This window comes from Protopterus annectens, chromosome 7.part0, assembly GCF_019279795.1.
Source record: "Protopterus annectens isolate FY-2018-M chromosome 7.part0, PAN1.0, whole genome shotgun sequence".
Taxonomy (NCBI): Eukaryota; Metazoa; Chordata; order Ceratodontiformes; family Protopteridae; genus Protopterus; species Protopterus annectens.
In genome coordinates, this window is record NC_056739.1 from 1,160,999,341 (window position 1) to 1,161,020,456 (window position 21,116).

General features: G+C 43.8%; 1 protein-coding gene across 3 annotated transcripts in view; it reads right to left on the minus strand.

Annotated features, from left to right (window-relative positions):
• Positions 1-21,116, minus strand: part of USP3 (ubiquitin specific peptidase 3) — a 1,626,170-nt gene that overhangs the window by 967,798 nt on the left and 637,256 nt on the right. For all 3 annotated transcript variants that reach the window (XM_044077747.1, XM_044077746.1, XM_044077748.1), the window contains one exon: positions 4,909-4,990. In XM_044077747.1, the coding sequence (XP_043933682.1) occupies positions 4,909-4,990 (82 nt within the window). The remainder of the gene's footprint in view (positions 1-4,908; positions 4,991-21,116) is intronic.

A 21,116-nucleotide genomic window follows, 5' to 3' on the forward strand; every position in this document is an offset into this window, starting at 1 on the left:
TCCCTGTTTGTTGATGTACCACATGACTGTGGTATTGTCCGTCCTTATCAGCAGGTGACCTTGTTGAAGGAATGGTCGGAATGCCTGGATTGCATGTTTCACTGCCAGCATCTCCTTTAGATTTATGTGTAGATTCAGCTGGTCTTGGGTCCATAGGCCTTGTATGCACTTGTCCACCATGTGTGCCCCCCAGCCTAGGTCTGAGGCGTCCGTGGTGATGGTCTGGTTTGGATGAGGTTTGTGGAAAGGCAGTCCTCTGTTCAACTGGCAGGCCTGAGCCCACCACAGGAATTCTTGCTTCAGGCATGGAATTATTGGAATCTGGGCTTCTAGACTGTGCTTGTGTTGAGACCATACATTCCTTAGGTACCATTGCAACTTTCTCATATGCAGCCTGGCATGCGGAATCAATATTATGCAGGATGCCATGTAACCCAGGGCTTGCAGGACTTTCCTTGCAGTAAGCTGAGTTTGTGTTGTTAATGTCATGAAATAGACTGGTAGTTGCTTTTGTTTTTCTTCTGTGAGAAAAGCCATCTGAGTTGATGTATCCAGTTCTGCACCCAAGAATGTTATCCTTTGGGATGGTACTAGTCTTGACTTTTGCATGTTGACTGTGTATCCCAAGGCTTGCAAGAGTTGTATGACCTTTTCCAAATCTTTTGTTAATTTTGCCTTGTTGTCCGCTTGTATTAGGCAGTCGTCCAGGTATGGGTAAATTTGAATTCCCTGAAGCCTGCAATGAGCAATTACTGATGCCAGGCATTTCGTGAATACTCTGGGCGCAGTAGATAAGCCAAAGGGCAATGCTGAGAATTGATAATGCTCTGATCCTGCAAGAAATCTGAGGTGTCTTCTGCAATCTGGTCGTATAGGGACGTGCAGGTATGCCTCCTTGAGATCTAGAGTCACCAGCCAAGACTCCTTGCCCAGCATGGGAAGAAGTTGCTGGAGGGTCAGCATTTTGAATTTTGGAACAATGAGGTATGTGTTCAGAGCGGACAAGTCGAGAATAGGTCTCCATTGTCTTTTCTTGGTACAAGGAAAAGCCTGGAGTAAAATCCTTGGCCTTGTTCCATAGGCGGTACCTTTTCTATAGCTCTCATCCTTAGTAAGTTGTTGATTTGTCTTAGAGCGTCTGTTTTTTGGCTTGGTGGTAGGTTTGGCATTCCTCTTTTTTTTGGTAGAGTGTGGAAGTGAAACCTGTAGCCTTTGTCTATTGTTTGTAAAGTCCATTTGTCTCCTGTAATGTAATGCCAGTTGACGGAAAATAAGGCTAGTTTTCCGCCCAAGGGTGCTTCCAGTTGTTCCCTGGTAGGCGGAATCAGAGCCAAGTCATTGTGTCTGTCCTGTGGAAGTGGTTGTAGTTGAATCTGTGGCAGTACTTTTCTGGTTGGTAGGTTGCCACTGACGTCCCCTGTAGGCACCCCTGGATTGACCTCTGCCTCTTGGGCGTCTATTTCTGCCTCTCTGTGCTCTGGAGGTGTCTGGAAAGGACCAATTCTTCGAAGGCCAATTTCTGCTAAACCTCGGAGGTTGGACCTGTAAGAAATCCTTGACTGTTTGGACAGATTTTGCTTTTTCTTCCACCTTCTTTAGAACCTCCTGTGCAGGGGAGCCAAACAAACTTTGTTTCTCCATAGGAGCATCTAGGAGTTTTGACTTAACATGGTCTGGTAAGGATTGTTCTTTTAACCAGGCATGCCTTCGAATCACTGTACCAGTCATAGCTGATCTAAAGGAAGCCTCCAGTGCATCATAGCCACATTTTAAGAAATGGTTACTGACCTGCTGAGAGTTATGTACCAAATCCTGAAGGGACTTGCGGTCTATAGGTTCAGGAGAGGACAGTTTTTTTATTTAGCTGGTCTAACAAAAATTCCTGGTACTGAATCATGTGAAATTGACAGTTTAAGGCCCTGGCTGAAAGAGTAGCAGAAGTATAAACCTTTTTACCCCATCTCTCTAATGCTCTAGGTTCCCTTTCAGAGGGGAGAGGGTTTTTGGCAGAGGCAGCTGCCACAGCTTTAGGGCCCTGTGAAATGGTTTCAGGATCTGCAACAGGAGCCTTATACAAATGGTAGTGTGTGTCCGGGACCCTGTAATATCTGTCCGGCTTGGCAGGGGCCGGAGGAAGAGAATCAGGGGCAGTACAGGCATCATTATATGCATCAACAACAACTGTTAGTACTGGAGGAATGGCTAAAGGCCTATGCTGTGGTAAGTGTAAGAAAGTCCTTAGCCTTTTCCTTGAATCTGAAAAATCCTGGCCCTGCCATTGAAAGTGTTCCCTCATAGCATGTAAGGTTTCCCCAAAAGAAAATTCTTCAGGAGGAGAGGCAGAAGGAATGGAGTCTTCTGCATCAGAATCCTCATAAGGAGAATATGGGCCTTCCTGAGGGTCTGAACTATCTGAGACATCCGTGGAATAATCTGAAGAAACAGGTTCCGGGGGTTCAGTCCTAGGCCTCTTATCTGGAGGGGGTTGAGAGGGCCTGTCTGGGTGAGGTTGGGATCCCCTGATCAAAGAAATGAGATCCTCAGCCAGGCTGAGCATTTGGGAGCTAGAGGTAGGCCTGTGTGAGGGAGTTTTTGCAGGTAAGGCCTTAGAAGATTTAGCTGCTTTAGCCCTGGAAAAAGCCTTGATAGACATAGATGCAGGGGGTCTAGCAGCCCCACGTGCAGGGGTAGATATGTCTAAAGGAATAGTATCTGACAAATTCCGGGTGCCTGCTTCTGTAGGGGTAATTTCAGTAGCAGATTAAGCCATGCTCTGTGAGGCCTCGGCTATTGGAGGCATGCTTTCGGCCGAAGGAAGAACCGAGGACTCTGTTTCAGCCGAAACCGAGACACTCGCGGTTGGCCTAACCGTGGTTTCAGCCGAAACCGCGGGCCGCGAGTGTCGGTCCTTTTCCTTGCGCTTTTTAGCTAATTGTGTAGTCGGAGTCTCCGACGGCATTTTGTATGCAAAAGCGGGACCAAAAAACTCCTCTGCAAACTCCGACCGACGTCTAAGCGTCCATCGGTTGAAGGAAGCACAGGCTAAGCAAGCTGATACGTCGTGGTCCGGGCCTAAACAAGGAAGGCAGTAAGAGTGGAAATCCTTATGAGGTACTTTGTCTGACATCGGCTGAGGCAAGAAAGAGTCCCCAACGGGGTACTTAGCTTTTTAGAAGTCTTCGGTAGTAGAAATCTCTGGATCTGACCGACCGGCACTTGCGAACAGCTTCTGCTTCGGGCACCGCGCGGCAAGAAAGACTGAGGAAAATGGCATCGGCTGATGCCTTTATACCACAGCAGCTATGACGTCGGGTGAAGTGCGACATCAGCCGAGGCCAGACCCAGACTTTGGAATTCGGCCGACCGAAGGGCTGCCTGAGGCAGGACAACCCATATGTTAGGACTGCAGATGCATCCTTGAAGGACATCTAAGCAGGAGTACTTGACTATATCTTTAGTCTCCAGGTCTGAAGGAAAAGAAAACCGGAAACTATCTGCTAGAGTGCAATAATTTAAATGAAGCCTATGGAACAAAGATTAGCACATTAGCCTATTACTAAACTGCAACTACTTATCTAAAAATGCCTTCCTTCTCTTTACCTGAACTGTATGTAAAAGCTTATACATTAAACTTTCTAAAATGTTCAAGCATGAATAATTTACCCATTTAGTTTTACTTTCAGATTATGCTTTCCCAACTTTTGGGGCTATATTTATATATACTGTTACATTTTTTATTTTTCATGTTACTAAAATGCAACTTCAGTTGTTCATTTTGTTTAATAATGCATACATACTTTACATAGCTTTAAAACATAAATTCTTGGGACATTATACTGTGAGTGACAATTTACAAAGTCTGAAGTGTATTATCACTTTGAACATTCTTTGGGTTTTGCTTAAAACTGGAGAATAATCTGAATCTAATCAGAATCCATGGTACTTATTTTAAGTTTTACACAACACAAGGGTGCACACTGTAGTGCAGACACAGCTTTATATTTTTGAAAATTTCAAAATGTTAATGAAAATATTTCTAAAGTCACAAAAAAACAACGCAGCACATCCTGGTATAATACTTTGAAATTCTATAAATTGTTTTATTTTCAGACAATAAGACTGAAACTGTCAGAATGCATCATCCACCAAAAGACTCTACTGTCCTTAAATAAGGGGGAAATCCAAAAATCAATTTACTACTATTTTATTTTGAATGAACAGTGAATACACTATGGACAAATGGATACCCAATCACATTAGGAATCTCAGCAGCAAGAATCTTAGTGGGAAGCTGATGAATTGCTTTTAAATCATTCACACAAGTAGTTCAGGGCACATACCAGAAAAAGTACAGGCACACTGAAGCCTATCCAGTCCACTGTGTCACTGAAGGACTGACATGAATCATTTGCTCTCAATAATCAATGTCATCAAAATCCCTATATGCACATTAATCCTTCCACTGATTCAAGGGCAGTAAGATCAGAACATATAAGTAATGTTCCACCTCGACAAAAAAAAAAAAAGTTTAAACAAAGGACTTGCACAATGAAATAAAACATACCAACTATTTCACGAAGGAGATCACGTCCCCTGACAAATGCACTTGTTCTGACTGCTGTTCTACATACAGCATCAAGATTTTTTTTTTGGAAAAAAAATAATGAATTTCCCATATAGCCAGCAGTAGAGCTAGTTCTTTCTTGTTAAAGATATTTTGCTATGCCGAGTATACGAATATCACATGTAGAACACAAGTTAAACCAGTATCCAGAAATGATCCACGAAGTGCTAAGCAGCTGCAGGCTGTATCATTGTTGATACATTTCTGTTAAGATACCTCTCCATATTTTCCTGAAACAAAAGAACAAACTGGTGTCAAAAACTGTGTAAACAAGTTCCACTTACATTGACCTTCAGCACCTTGCTCTGCAGGGAGGGTTGGTCCATCAGTTTTCTTTTCTTGTGCAGCTCTGCTGACAACGCTGAGCTGTCAAAGGGCAAGGGAAAAATGCTATTACCAGAAATTTAGTACAGTAGGAAACAATTACCATGCAGAGCACAACACTGACATAACAATTCAATACTATCTGAAATTATTTCTAACAAAAATATGCACGCTTCCTCTGCTACACTGAATGCATCTACTCCAGACCTGAACACTAGAGGGGGAAAAATCATTTAAGCTTCAAGATGGAAAAGCTTTCCAACTCCTGAGCTACAAAACAAAAACAGTTATGAAAATAAGACATAGCTGCACCATCAGTAAGCAGACTTCCAGCATGCGATATCAAGTCAAGTACAGTTGAGTTTCCAGACTGCAATCTGTCCGCCTGTTTTTGTTTACCTGGGCTGTGATATCTAGCTAGCCACAAAACAAAAACTGGTTACAAAGAACTACCTTACAGCCTTTTTATAAAATGTACCAACAGAAAAAAAAAAAAAGGAAAAAAAAAAAAATCAACGCTAAAGCACATTTACTTTCCATATCACAGAACAGCTGGATCAAGTAATCTTACAGCCATGTCAATGAATTCTCATGTATAATGTTGCAATACGAATCGTTTTTCTCGCCCCTAGAAATATCACCCCTCCAATGAATTCTCATTAATCAGCCTTCACAACCGGGAACAGTTTCACTATGAGGTATCAGTTGGCTAAAATAAAAAAGTCATCCCTAAGACAATGAGTTCATAAAGTCAAACACAATTCCATGGTCTTAAAAAATAGTAAGATGACAATGGCAACTCTATTACACTACTAAGTCTTGGGGTAATAAGATGCTAACTTCTGAATTCTTGTAAATACTCCAGTGTATCGCAGCTTAAAACCATGCTGTATCAAGTTCAATTGTAAATAAAGCAAAGTTACACAACCATTTACCATAACAGCATTCGTCTAGTAGATTACTGTTGCAGTAGTCTATGCAATAAGACACCTACCCCCCTATGACTGTCCAGCTACACAAAGTTAAGAGCGTGTTCTACATGTTCTAATTATCACTAAACAAACAGTGACTATACAAAAAGGGGTGATGTATCTGCATCTTAGCAACACCAAAAACATACAGGCAAGTAAAAGAGGCTAGAGGGAAAAGAGGCTACTGCAAGAGGCATCTATTAAAATGTCCACTGTTAACATAAATGTACTTACACAACTTTGTTAAGAACAAAACGCTATCACTGTTCCAGCAGCCTAAACTACATTGGTAGACTACCATAGTTTAAAGAAGAATAAAGGATGAGGTAACAGACTACAGGAGCCCTTGGATAATGGTCCTAATAAAACCTGTTCTTGTTCTGGAAAAAGGAATCCAGTGTGTAGTGCTTGTGTACAAGGGACCTTGTTGCTGCCTTTAGGATACTTCTAAAGTCAACCCCTTTCCAAAAAGCCACCAGAAAAGCCCAAGGCCTTGTGGAATGTAAGTGGCCTATTATGATGAGTACAACAAAAGGAAATATCATGATACAACAATCTGGAAATGGTCTGTTTGGACAGTGCTTGCCCTTTCCTTTTACCTTCACGGTAGACCAAAAGCTCATCTGCTTTCCTGAAGGATTGATTTGTGTTTAGGTGGAATCTGAGCTCCCTGTGGATATCTAATGTGTTCTGGCTCCTTGTTGCTTAAAATGATTATAGGAAAAGGGAGTAGGGTAGAAAGGAAAGATAATATTTGCTCTGAAAATATGACACTCCCTGAATCAGTTTCCTCTTTCATCACACATTTTAAGCACCACAGCTGCAAAAGGGCCAAAACAAACTTTATTATCAAGGGAAGAATTTAAAATCTCAAATTTATCATTATTGGGAAGATTTTGAGAATGAAGGCAAGCAAGTCTCCTCAAAACTGATCAAGAAGTAACAGCTCTGAAGGAAGAATCAGCAGCATCATAAGTAGATTTAAAAATATGCTTAGCCACATGAGAAACAGCTGTTACATAATCATTTGATGAATTCTTTACCTCAAAACCATTAACTTCTGCATGTTCTCAACAGAAACAGTAAAAATTTTAGCATACAAGTTTGACAGTTTAAAATTCTGAAAGTTAAAGTACTAGAACACATTTTCTTCCCCAATGTATCCATTGCTTTTCTATCCTTTTTGGGAAGATGGATGGGATTTAGCAGCAGTAAAATGTTAAGAAGCAGATTTGGATACAGAAATAAAGAATAGTTGTGTAAAATCTTATCATAACCATAGATGCCCTCCTCTTCCATGTTGCAGTATTCCAGACTCTTGGGTTTTCCTCTCCTGCTACCCAAACGTCTGTCCAGTATACAAAAGCTTCTAGTCACTCCATGGTACGGGGGATGTCTGACACTGGGTAAGGGAACGTGGGCCATAAAAGTGATGTCTGCACATACCAGACCTCCGAACTAAGCGCCACAGTCAGACACCAGTCCCAGAAAAAAATGTGCAAGTGCAGTGCCATCCAAAAAGGAACACTTTAAAGGAAAAAGAGGAGAAGAAGGGAGGGAAGGAATACTTCAACATGGAAGAGAAGGACATTATGGTTATGGTAATATTTTACACAACTGTTCTATGTCCTTCTTTTCTCATGTTGCAGTATTTCAAACTCTTGGGTGAGTGCTAAAGCTTACTGGGAAGAGGAGAGTGGTGGTTTGGAACTATTTTCTATAAATCCATGGAGGAATACCCTGGCAAATCCAGCCCTGGGTTTGGAAATGTGATCAAATTTGTAATGATTGGTAAAGGTGGGGAGAGAGGTCCATGTAGCTGCCTCTAAAATGGTGGCAGTGTCCAATCCTTTAAAGAAAGCTCCAGATGAAGCCATACCCCTAGTGGAGTGTGCTTTAACTTTGGACTCCAAGAATTTCCCATGGTATGCATAACAGAAAGAATTTGCTCTGAAAATCCAAGCTGAAATTGACTGCTTTTGTCACTGCTTTCCCCAGGGTTCTGATTTTCTGATAGACTTGGTCTTGTCTAGCTAAAACCTAAGCTGTCTATGCACATCAAGAGAATGTAAGACTCTCTCACGTCACTCTAAGTATGGGCAAGAAAGGTGGGAAGGTGAACATCTTTGTTTACGGACAGCTCATTGACCACCTTTGGCACGAATGAAGGGCTGGTGCTAAGGGTTACCCTTTCTTTGTGGAAGACGAGAAAAGGGGAAATGGCCATGAGGGCCTGTAACTCCGACACTCTTATAGCTGATGTCAAGGCTACTAGGAGTATTGTTTTCTAAGTGCAGTGTTTCAGACAGACCTTAGAAGCTGGTTCAAAGGGGGCCCCGTTAGCTTCCCCAAAGCAAAATTTGGGTCCCAGGGGGGTGTGATGGATTTCCTTGGGGGCCTGAGGTGCAGCACTCCCTTTAGGAATAACTTTGCAGGCAATTGAGAAGCCAATAGATGGGCCAGAGGCAGAAAAGCTGAAATAGCAGCAAGGTGGGCTTTAACAGAGGAGTACACCAACCCGGTCTGCAAGAGGTCACACAGGTATGACAGCACCAAAGGGACATCACCCTGGAAAGGGTCCAACTGTCTTTGTAGACACCATATGGAGAATCTTTTCCATTTAGACAAACAAGGTATCCTAATATTAGGTTTCCTGGCCTCCTGCAGGACTGTGAGCACATCCTCATTGTAGAGGTGTCTGTAAAGGATCAAAATTCTATCACCCACAGGGTAAGGTTTAGATTGTAGGTGGGAGTGGATTAGAGATCCCTTGTCCTGTGTGAGAAGGCCCACTCTGTGAGGTAACTTGTGGTGATTGCCCCTGGTTAAATGCAGAAGGAGGGGGGAAAGTACAGTTGTGTACACTTACCATAAATGCAGATGTTCAAGTGTATTCACTGTTGCGGTCATCGCATTTGGGTTATCTACCTGCAGGTAGCCCTCAGCCAGTCTGAATACCAGAGTCTTTGGATTTCTGCGTCGGATGCTGTCGCTTCTTCCATGACATCAGGTTGTCAGGGGTATAAAACATGCAGCTGATGCCATTACATCAGTTTTTATTGCCCCAGATGTCAGGTGTCCCCACAATAGGAAGCAATTATATGGTATGGAACACCCCCAGCAAAAAGCAAATACACATGATATAATACATGCCAGAAGGAAAGGTAGAGCCAAGAGAAGTCAGGGGGCTGGGGGGGGGGGGTTAACCAGGACTGCAACAGTGAATACACTTGAACATCTACATTTATGGTAAGTGTACACAACTGTACTATGTTCTTCGTGTTTCACTGTTGCAGTCATCACACTTGGATTGATTCGCAAAGCTAAGGAAGGGTGGAGGCAGTTAAAGAACATTGGGGCCAGCAATTAGGCTCTGTAAGACTGCTGTGGCAAATCCAGCTCTGGATTTAGAAAAGATAGGCAGGTGGTAATGCTTGGAGAAAGTATGTACAGAGCTCCAGGTAGCAGCTTCCAGGATGTCCCTGGTGGGACTTCCCCTGAGAAATGCAGTAGAGGTAGATGCAGTCCTGGTGGAATGTGATCTTATCCCCTGTGGGGTAGGTTTTCCATGGTGCTTGTAGGAGAAATGGATGCAATGGGCTATCCATTTGGAAATGGTTTGTTTTGAAATGGCCTTCCCCTCTGCCCCTGCAGCAAAGCTAACTAGCAGCTGGTCAGATTTTCTGAGAGGCTTAGTTCTGGTCAAATAGATTCTAAGCTGTCTGTGCACATCCAGAGAATGCAGTATCCTTTCCCCCTTATTTTGAGGATTAGGGAAAAAAGTAGGCAAAGGAATGGACTGGTTTAGAGCCACACTACTACACCACCGTGGGCATAAAGTATGGGTTAGTTCTGAGGGAAACCCTGTCTGCATGAAAGATAATGAAGGGTTCCACTGCCATGAGGGCCTGCAGTTCAGACACTCTTCTTGCTGAAGTAATGGCTAGAAGTAAGGCTGTTTTCCAAGAAAGGAATTTTAACTCTGCTGTAGCAGCTGGTTGAAAGGGGGAAAGAGTGAGTTCTTTCAATGCAAATTTAAGGCTGGAGTGGAAGCTCTCCTGGGGGGGGTCTTAAATTTTTGTCCCCTCTAAGGAATTGTTTTAGCAGGTGATGAGAGAAAAGGGGTGTCTCAGTATTATAATGTGTTGAAATGGCAGAGGCATGAATCTTAACTGAAGAGAAAGATGGGCCCTTGTGGAGCATTTCTGTTAAATAATCTAGAATACGAGGTAAGCTGGGCACCGTTGTGCCCATCCCCTGAGCCTGGCTCCAAGAACAGTATATTTTCCACTATTCTAAATAGGATTTTCTAGTACTAGGCCTCCTTGCCTCAAAAATGACATCCAGCGCCTGCTTACCAAGGATTGCTAGAAGTGAGCTCAGAGAATTAGCCTGGTTGCAAGGTTCAGGATTTGAAGCTGAGGGTGCAGAATCTGGCCCGCCTGCTGGGACAGCAGGGAAGGGGTCTGAGGCAGGTGCCATGGATGCATCACTGTCAGACTGCGCAAAAGGGGGTAGCAGTGCTGGCGTGGCCAGTTTGGGGCAATCAGTATTGTCCTTGGCTTGTCCTGTTTGATCTTTAGTAGAACCTTCGAGAGGAGAGGCAGAGGGGGAAAGGCATAAATTGAGAAGCTTTCCCAGGTAAAGGAAAGGGCATCCACTTTCCAAGCTTGAGTGTGGGGTGTTCTGGTGCAGAATTTGTTCAATTGGTAGTTCTGATGGGAGGCAAACAGGTCTACCTCTGGCGCCCCTCATTTGTTCCTCAAGAGCTTGAATATTGAGTTCCAGTTTCCATTCGTGTGGGTCCATGAGATTTCTGCTCAAGTCGTCTGCCAGTGAATTTAGTCTGCCTGGCAGGAACTGAGCTTGCAGGTTCACTTGGTAACTCAAGGCTGTGTTCCACAGAGCCATGGCTAGTCTGCAGAGTGGGTAGGAATAGGTTCCCCCCTGCTTGTTTATGTACCACATAACTGTGGTGTTGTCTGTCTTTACCACTAGTTGACCTGGAAGAATAAGGTCTTTGAAGGCTGTCAGAGCATTCTGTACAGTTAACATTTCTTTTTGATTGATATGCAGGTGCATCTGTTTTTGGATTCCATTTGCCCTGAATGCACTGCCCTGCCATGTGAGCCCCCCATGCATAGTCTAATGCGTCTGTTGTTAGGGTTTGGGCGGCAGGGAGTAGAGTGAAAGAGAGTCCCTTGTTGTGGTAGCAGGCCTCTGCCCAACCAAAGGAATTCTGCCCTTAGACAAGGAATGATAGGAATCATTGTTTCCAGGTTCTGAGAACGTTGACACCATAGACTTTTTAGATACTATTGAAGCTTCCTCATATGCAGTCATGCATATGGAATTAACAGAATGCAAGAGGCCATGAACCCCAGGGCTTGCAGGATTTTCCTTGCAGATAGCTGGGTTTTTGTGGCCAGTATGTTGAAGTAGGTTGTCAAATAAACGTGTTTCTCCGGAGTGAGGAATGCCATCTGGGAAGTTGTGTTCAAGCTTGCTCCCAGGAATACAATCTGTTGGCAGGGTACTAGGTGTGATTTTTTTCTCGTTGATGTTGTACCCCAGTGAGGTTAGAAGTCTCTTTACAAATGCCGGGTGTTGTAATAGCAAGTCCTGATTTTCTGCCTGTATCAGACAATCGTCCAAGTATGGGTAAATCTGAATATTTCTCTGCCTGCAAAATGCAATGGCTGGAGCTAGGCACTTTGTGAATACTCTGGGTGCAGTAGATAAGCCAAAGGTGAGTGCAGAGAACTGAAAGTGCATGGAGCCCGCCCTGAAACGTAGGTATTGTCTGCAGGATTCCCTTACTGGGATGTGTAGGTAAGCTTCTTTTAAGTCTAGGGTTGCCAGCCAGGCATCCTTGGCTAGCATAGGATGAAGCTGTTGAAAAGTTAGCATTCTGAATTTTGGAACCACCAGAAAGGTGTTGAGAATACCAGGTCCAGGATAGGACGCCAGGAATTTTCTTTTCTGGGAACCAGGAACACTCTTGAATAAAAACCTTGTCCCCTTTGTTCTGCTGGGACAGGTTGAACAGCCCTGACACTGAGGAGAGACAGCACTTGTTTTTGGCCTTCGCCCACTGATTTGGGGAGAGGTCTGGCTATCTACTTGGGGTTGGGAGTGAGTGGAAGTGGAATCTGTATCCTAGGGAAACTATGTTTAAAACCCATTTGTTCTGGGTAACGAGTTCCCAGTTTTTCGCATACAGGGCAAGCTTTCCTCCTAAGGGCGCAAGCAGTTGAGCAGGGCTTGGAAGAGTTAAGGATAAGTTATTGTGTACTTTTTCCATAGGGGGGGTGGCTTACTACTCCCTGCTTTGGAAGTGGGGGCTCCCACTGCTTAGATCTGCGCATAGCCTGAGACTGAAGTCTTGGTGGTCTGCTGCTCCTGGGTTTGGATTGAGAAGGCCTCGAAGGGACTGGAAAAGACCAATTCTTTGAAGGCCAATGCCTACTGACTCTAGGAGGTTGTACTTGTAAGAAATCTTTAACAGTTTGCATAGATTTAGCTTTTTCCTCCATCCTTTTGAGGACTTCTGCTTTGTTGCCAAAAAGGTGGTCTTGTTTTAAGGGAGCATCCAGTAATTTAGCTTTAACATGATCTGGCAAGTTTTACTCCTTAAGCCAAGTATGCCTTCTAAGTACAGACCCAGTGACAGCAGCCCTGCAAGATGCTTATAAAGCATCAAAACCACATTGCAAAGTATGTTTACCAACTTGTTCAGCAGAATGCATTAACACTTGCAAATCTTTGTGTTCAGCACAGTCAGGAATCAACATCATTTTCTGTTTAAGAAGTCCTACAATATGCCGCTGATACTTAAAAATATGAAACTGGCAATTTAAAGCTCTAATGGCCAAAGTAGCAGAAGTGTATACCTTCGTACCCCATCTTTCTAAAAGCTCTAGAGTGCCTATCAGAAGGGGTAGGATTTTTGGCAGTAGTAACCTTAATGTCTTTTGGTCCTTGGGAAATGGTCTCTGGATCTGCAGTAGGATACTCAAAGAGGAATTTGTGAGAGTCAGGTACTCTGTAGTACCTGTCAGGTTTCCGTATCTGGGTTAAGGCTGGATTCTAAGAAAACATCATCTACAATCTCCAGAACAGGAGAGATAGCTAGAGGCCTGTGTTGAGGCAGGAGTAAAAATTCCCTAAGTCTCTTTTTGGACTCAAAATAGTCCTGGCTTTCCCAGCGGAAATGCTCCCAAAGGGTATGAAAGGTTTCACCAAAAGAAAAATCTTCTGGAAGGGAAGCAGAGGGAATGGAATTCTCTGCATCAGAATCCTCGTAAGTAGATAAGGGTAAATCCTGGTAGTCAGAAGGAACACAGATATCAGATTCCTGATCAGAAGAATCAGAAAGAAAATCAGTTCTCTTAGAGGGGGAAGGAGGTCTTCAGCCATTTTAATCATTTGTTTTTGAAGCATATAGGTCTGAGAATGCGGTTTGGTCGCCAGTTTTCTAGGCATAGTGCGAGGCTTTAGACTGGAGGAATTCGGTATTCCTAGCTTGAAACGAAGTCGTCGGTTTAATATGAAAGTCGGTAGGCCTGAATACACCCTCAGAAGCAGGTGCCTGCACAGTGGCTCCGGACCCATCCAAGGTAGAGACATCCGCAGGTTCCATAGTCGAAGAAGCATCTTGCAGCAAACGGGACTCCGAATGGGTCTCAGTAGAGGCTTGCGAATCTGTAATAGCGGGTAATCAGGGGCTGCGAAAGCACCTCACCGAGTACCGGCGGACTGGCGACTAGCTTAACTGAAGCACTGTCGGCAGTTTTGGACCTATGCGGTCTGTCTTTATCTGTACTTTTTTTGGAAGATCGGTAGTCGGATGGCTTAACGAAGCCATTTCGGAGAATGGAGATTGAGAATGAAAGTATTTAGCTACAAAAATAGCCCAACAATGAATACTTCGGGCGTTGAACAAGGCACAAAACCGTCAGCGAGGGACGTCGTGGTCTGGGCCTAAACAGTTAATGCAGTAAGAATGAAAATCTCTATGAGGTATTTGCTTTCCACAGGCAAGAAAATTTTGTTAATTTTTTCTGACATTGGTTAGAACAAGAAAAAAGGATCCCCAACGGGGTACTTATCTTTTTGAAGACTTCAGGTCTGAAACTCGAAAACGAAAATTTCAGGAGTCGGCCGACCGGCACTTGCGAACTGCTTCTGCTTCGGGCACAACATGACAAGAAAAACTGATGTAATGGCATCGGCTGCATGTTTTATAACCCTGACGACCTGACGTCATGGAAGAAGCGACAGCATCCAAAACAGAAATCTGAAGACTCTGGTATTCAGGCCGGCAGAGGGCTACCTGCAGGCAAATAACCCAAATGTGATGAATGCACCAGTGAAACACGAAGAACGTCCAGTGCTGTCTTGGCCAAAAGGGAGTCACCAACAAGAATTTTGGTTTGCCCTGCTGAATTTTCAGTAGGACTTTCTGAAATAGTGGGAAGGGGAAAAATGCATACAGAAACATCCCCTTTCAAGAAATTGAGAAGGCATCTGTTGCCCTTGCCAGAGGACTGGGCAGCCTGTTGCAAAAGGATAGAAGTCTGTTCATAGGGGAGGCAAACAGATCTATCTGAGGTATACCCCATCTGTGGACTACGTCCAAGAACACATCCCTGTGGAACATTCATTCGTGGGACTGTGACATGGACCTGCTTAAGGTGTCTGCTTGAGTATTCTGCTCTGAAGGGATCTACACTGCCTGTAGCATGACTCCCATGTTTTGTGGCAAGCTCCCACACTCACAGAGCTAGTTTGCATACAAAGTAGGATTTTATTCCTCCCTGCTTGTTCACATATAACAGAACTGTAGTGTTGTCTGTGAACAATTTTAGAAGGCCTTGTTGGAAGCCCTTTAGGACCAAAAAGAATTGCTCTCTTCTCTCCGATATTGACATGTTCCTGTTTGACAGAGTCCAGCCAAGTGACTGGACTTTTAGGAAACCCATGGCTGGTCCTCAACCCAGATCCGAGGCATCTGTGTGTTATCTCCTGCACTGGCAAGGGAGCCTGTAAGGGAAGTCCTAGGTTGCAGTTCACTTGATTCAACTACCATTGAATCTCTTTCTTGAGGCTAGGTAGGAAGGGGATTTTGTACTTTAGAAAATGTGAGTGCTGTGTCCATATTAACGTTAGGTACCACTGTAGCTTTCTCATGTGCAGCCTTCCAATGGCAACATGGGAATGGCTGATGCCATATAACCCAGGAGTCTAAGGGTACTGCTTGGCAGTCAAGTCTGGGGCTTGGAAGACAGTGAGCAGGTACTGCCTTATGTTTTCCACCTTTTGAGGTGGCAGAAATGCCCTCATGGCATCCGTCCTTATCCTGCACCCCAGGAATATTATGTCCCGAGAGGGGGTCAGGTTGGACTTGGGGTAATTTATCTTGAAGCCCAGTGCTTGCAAGAGTGATATTACTGTTTGTAGATGGTGTTGCAGGGATTCCATGCAGTCTGCCTGGTTGAGAAAGTCATGTAGGTAAGGGAAAATTTGAATCCCTTGGGTCCTGCAGAAAGCTACCACTGGTGCCAAGCACTTGGCGAAGACCCTTCATGCTGTAGAAAGTCTGAAGAGCAAGCCAGAGAACTAAAAGTGTGAGGAGGCCAAACAGAAACACAAGTAACTCCTGCATTTGGGCCTTATGGGGATGTGCAGATAGGCATCCTTGATGTCCAAGTGGCCAAGAACCCATGAGGGACAATCAAAGGAAAGAGGGTCTGCAGAGTGAGCATTCGAAAGGTGGGCACTTCCAGGAAGAGTTTGAGGTGGGAAATATCTAGGATTGGTCTCCAGAGGCCATCTTTCCTTGGGACTAGGAAGAGGAACAGGATGAATTATTCCTTGGCAAAGAGGCTGTCTATAACTGACTGAAATAATGGAAGCTGTTCTTTGTGGGGCTGTGGAATTCCCCTCAAGGACGGAGTTGTAATCCAGGTCATGAAATAACCCTTCTCTATAATGGATAAGACCCACCTGTCTGTGGTGATGTTTTTCCAAACAGGGAGACAGTGGAGAGCCTTAGAGGTAGGAGAATGGAGTCAAGCCTTTTTTTCAGGAATGGCAGGTAGTCACAGACTACCTGCCCTGTCTTAAAATGGAGACTTCTGGGCTGGAGTCTGAGCAGGCCTGGAAGGAGTAGTTGGATTCCTGGCAGTCTTTCTGCCCCTGGAAAGGGGGAGGGGTAGCAGAATATTTCCTGATGAATTGTGTTTTTGAGGGATAGTTCCTGTGGAATTTGGGGATAGGAGAAACAAACAGGTGTTTCAGGTATTGTAACTCCTTCCCCTTCTGTTTTGAATACCTCAGCCACTTTTGTCCCAAAGAGGGCAGAGTTATCAAGACATGCACCGCATAGGCATCAAGTGACCCAAATAACAAAACATCCCCAACTGGGTACTTATTTTAGAAATTTCGATCAGACAGCCAGTATGGCAGGAACAGCTGACTTTTGACTGGCGGCAGAGAAGTTCTGAGGTCTAGTATGTGCAGATGTCACTTTTACAGTCCACGTTCCCTTAGTACCCTGCAGTGACTAGAAGTTTTTGTATACTGGCTGGATGTTCTGGTAGCAAGAGAGGAAAACCCAAGAGTTTAGAATACTGCAACATGAGAATAGAAGGACGTCTGCTGGGTCTGCTTTAGGATTAGGAAACTGTCTGTCTGGGGTACCTTCTATAACTTGCCAGACTTGTTGGGAGCAGGATAACCATCTGGTAAGCTGAAAGCAGGGAGAAAAACATGCTGAAAGACAGGAAGAGTTGCATCTTTAGACATCTCTAATTGTAAGAAATCTATTCATAACAGACTGTGCATAGGAATCTCATTCTGCTCTCATTGGAAAACATCTTTCATCTTGGATAAAGTGTCAGTAAAAGAAATCTCTTCGGTAGGGAAATCTGATGACATACCTTCCTCAGAATCACAGTTCTCAGACGAAGAAGAAATTCCTGAATTACAACCATTTCCCTGCAATGTCTGCATTCCTGACAAATTCCATGTCAGTAAGAGAAAAGTACAGTTATGTAAGAACTTACCATAACAGTAGATGCCCTACTAATCACTGCTGCAGTATTCTAAAACTGATGGGTTATCCAGCCAAGGTAACCAGATGTCTGGTTGGCATACCAAAACCTTCTGGACGCTTCACACATTCAATGTATGACCACAGCTCATGAGCACAGGAATATATAAGTGGACATATAAGCCTAAGATCCTCACACTATCTACAGCCAGGAGACTTTGGAAGGATCCGAGGACCAAGACAATGAGTAGTCCAGCAAAGAAAGAAGGAAAATAGGCGATCTCCCTACCCCCACAGTCCACAAGATATAGAACACCAAAAAGGAAGGATGAGTAATACAAAAAATGGTAGGATGGAGGGAGGGAAGCAATACTATAACAGTGATCAGTAGGACATCTACTATTATGGTAAATTCTTAGATAACTGTACTGTGTCCTTCCTTGGACCAATGCTGCAGTATTTCAAAACCGATGGGCAATTCCAAAAGCTAGGGGATAAGAGTGGATGAATCGGAGACAGAAGCACTGTCTTCCAGACCTAGCAGTACAAATCTAGCTAGATCTAGAAAATGCATCCACTTGTAAGTGACAATTAGGTGGCCATCTCAAGAATGAATCTGGAGTCAATGCTTTGAAGAAGGCTCCAGATGAGGAGACAGCTCTGGTGGAAAGAACCTTTACGGGTGAAGGCAGGGATTTGCCATGTGAGGAGTAACAGAAGGAGATGGATTTGAAAAGTCATTTGGATATCATTTATTTGGAGACAGGGTTACCCAACTTATCCTCCTGAAAGGAAACAAAAAGTCGATCTGTTTTCCAGAAAGTTTTTGTTCTGTCTTAAGCACAATATCAGCTATTTGTACACATCCAAGGAAAAGATGTTTCTTTCACCCTTATTTTGTGGATTACGAAAGAGAGTTGGTAAATTTATGGTCTGGTTGAGAGATGGTTCATTTTCTACCTTAAGCATAAAGACAGGGTTAGCCTTAATAAGACCCTATCCTTGTGGAAGATAAGGATTGAAGGAATGGCCCTACAGTCTTGAGTTAAGAGCAATCAGTAAGATTGTGTTCCCAGGTACATAACTTCAAGGGGATGGAGAATAATATTCCAAAAGAAGGCAGAGCAAGTTTTTCCAGGACAAAATTCAGATGCCATGGGGGCATAATCGCCCTTCTGGGACGGCAGATGTAGGACTCCTCCGAAAATTTGTTTGACTTCAATCGTGGTAAGTAAAGGAGGGTCTAAAGGCATGAAGCAGAAATAGTAGATGTGCATTGATGGAAGAGTAGACTAGACCATATTTCAGTGACTCGCACAAAAATGATAGAAAAATGGGAATCTCTGCTCAAAAGGGGTCCTCATTCTTCTTGAGACATCTAATAGAAAATCTCTTTCAACACTTGAAGATGTAGGATTTTCTAGTGGTAGGTTTTCTCACCCTCTGGAGCATCTGTAGCATGTTGTCTGATAACTGTTGTCTGCAACGTACTAAGATTCTATCACCCAAAGTCTCACGTGGAGAGCCTGCAGGTCAACATGCACTAAGGCTTCTTTTTTCTGTGACAGTGAATCCACTTTGTGGTGTAGCTTGTAGTGATGGCCCCTGGGAAGAAGGAGAAGAAGGGGAAACTAATGCCTCCTCATCCAGAATGGAGTCACTAGCAAGATATTTGGTTTGTTGGTTTGTCCCTCTGGATCGTCAGAAGGACCTCTGGGATTAAAAGGAGGGGGAAGGCATTGAGGGACATCCCTCTTCTCCAGTGTAATTGCACAGCATCTGTTCTCCAGGCCTGAGGGCAAAGGGTCCTGGTACAGAACAGTTTCAGCCTTCTGTTCTGACAGGAGGAAAAACAGATACAGTTGAGGAACCCCCCCAGTTGTAGACTATATTCAAAAAGACCTCTATGTTTGAAATCCATTCATGACAGTCTTCCACAGCTCTGTGTGAATCTATCAGAACACTGTTTTCTGACGTAATGTGAACAGCTTACAGGGACAAATCTGCTTTTATTGCACAGTCCGATGCCATTAGAACTAGGTTCCAGATGTAAGAGAACACTTGAAAGGCTTGAATAAAAGCTTTCACTCTTTGACATGTATGTGTTCCCTTCTCTCTCAAGGGGACGACTGACCTTGAACATGTATGACCTGTCTACACATCCCAATCCACATCTGATGCATCTCAATGATGTTCTGTGGGGGGGGGGTTGTGGGTTGGGGGAAAAGTCTGACCTGGATTGAAAAAGACTGTGACAGATCTATCAGTGTAATTCTTTCTTTCAGAAAGGGCAAGCAAAGGATTTGGAAGTCCACAGGATGGCAGTGCTGGGACCAACGGAACGTGAAGTACCACAGGCTCTTTGTCATGTGTAGTCTTGCAAATGGCATCATAGAATCAGTGACTGTCCTATGTCCCAGAGTTCTTAGAATTTCTCTTGCTGAGGTACATTCAAGAGAGAGCAGGAAGTGGAAGTAGCTAGTCAGGGTTAGAACTTTCTCCTGGGGGAGGAAGACCATCATAGAAATAGTGCTGAGCTTGCAAACCAAGAAGACCAGATGTTGGGAAGGGGATCAGGGAAATCCTGAGGTTGAGGGTGAAACCTGGCCTTTCCTGGAGTAAAACAGTGTAACCAAGATCCAGTTGTGAAGTGTGCTGGCAGGAGGCCAGTATGAGAAGGTCATCCAGGTAATGAAATCTTTGTTTTCCCTGGGTTGCACAAAAGGCAATGGCTAATGATAAGCATTATGTAAAGACCCTGGAGGCAGTGGATAGACTGTAGAATAAAGCAAATAAAAAGTGTGATAAAAAAGCAGCGAATCTGAGGATTTTCCTGCAGCAGGTTTGGATGCAGATGTGTAGAGATGCATCCTTTAAGTCTAGGAAGACTAGAAAGATACGAGGGAGAATAAAGGGAAGTAGAGTTTGTAGTGAAAACATCTTAAAAGATGGCACTTTCAGAAAGGTGTTGACATGAGACAAGTTAAGCAATGGTCTTCAATTATCCCCCTTCCTGGGGACTAGGAAAAATCTTGAATAAAAACCTTTTCCTAGGCCTGGGGTGGTGCAAGTTCTATGGTCCCCTGGGATGAAAGACTGTGGATAAGAGATGGGGTGAAATGAACCCAGTTGGGTGGTGGAGGGATTTCTCTCAATGAAGAGCACTCCCCTCCAGGACATTTTGTAACTGTACTGGATGATGGACAAGACCCCTAACCTGTCTGTGCCAACGAGTTCTCAAGCTGGGAGAGACAAAGTGAGTCTTTTGGTCAAGGGGTTTTTGGAAATAGGATGGAGGAGGCAAACAAGATAGGCTGAGACTTTTATCTTTTTCCAGGTATGGGAAATCTACAGGACTTCTCCTGAAAGCTTTTCCTGGGATGTTACCTGATCTTCCTTGGTGTTTTTTTCTCTTTTCTTCTTCTATGCACAAAGGAAGCATTTTTGAAGGGATAATTCCTTTGATACCTATGAAATGAAGTGAGAAAAACCTGTTTGAAATCCTCGATAACTGTTCCCTTCTCCTGCAGAAGTATGAAAAGCTCAGCTGCAGTAGGGCTGAGCAAAAGGTCCCTATGAAGGGGAGAATCCAGCAACTTGGCCTTGATATCACATGTTCATAGGCATATACTACGTTAACTACCACCAGGGCCCTCATAAGCTTAGCCATGCTACCAAACCTGTGTCTCCATGTACCTTGGGTGTCTATTAGAAAGGATACATTAGTTTGGAGGTAGAGAAGGACTTTGTGGAGGACGGTATGTTAGTTAGGTAATATTTTACTTGCTATCTGCCTCTGTCTATGGGGCAAGACAGGGGATGAATTTACAATTTCCCATCCAATGGTCAAGGTTATGTTTGAATATAGTCAGGGATGAACTCTGCTTCACGTGGACAGGGAGCCTATTTCATTGTGCTGGGATCTCTTGAGACACTTACTGGCCTCCAGCATGTTCTATTTATGTCTTGGGAAAAGTTTAAATCCTTACATCTAGTGTTTCTAGTGCTGTTCATTTTAAGGATGTGCAAAAGATCCATCAGGGCTGGAGCTGAGGATGGCTTATATAACAAATACAGATTGCATATCAGTAACCTGTAGGAGACTGTGTATAGGGCTACAGCCTTAAGGCAATCTGTGTAG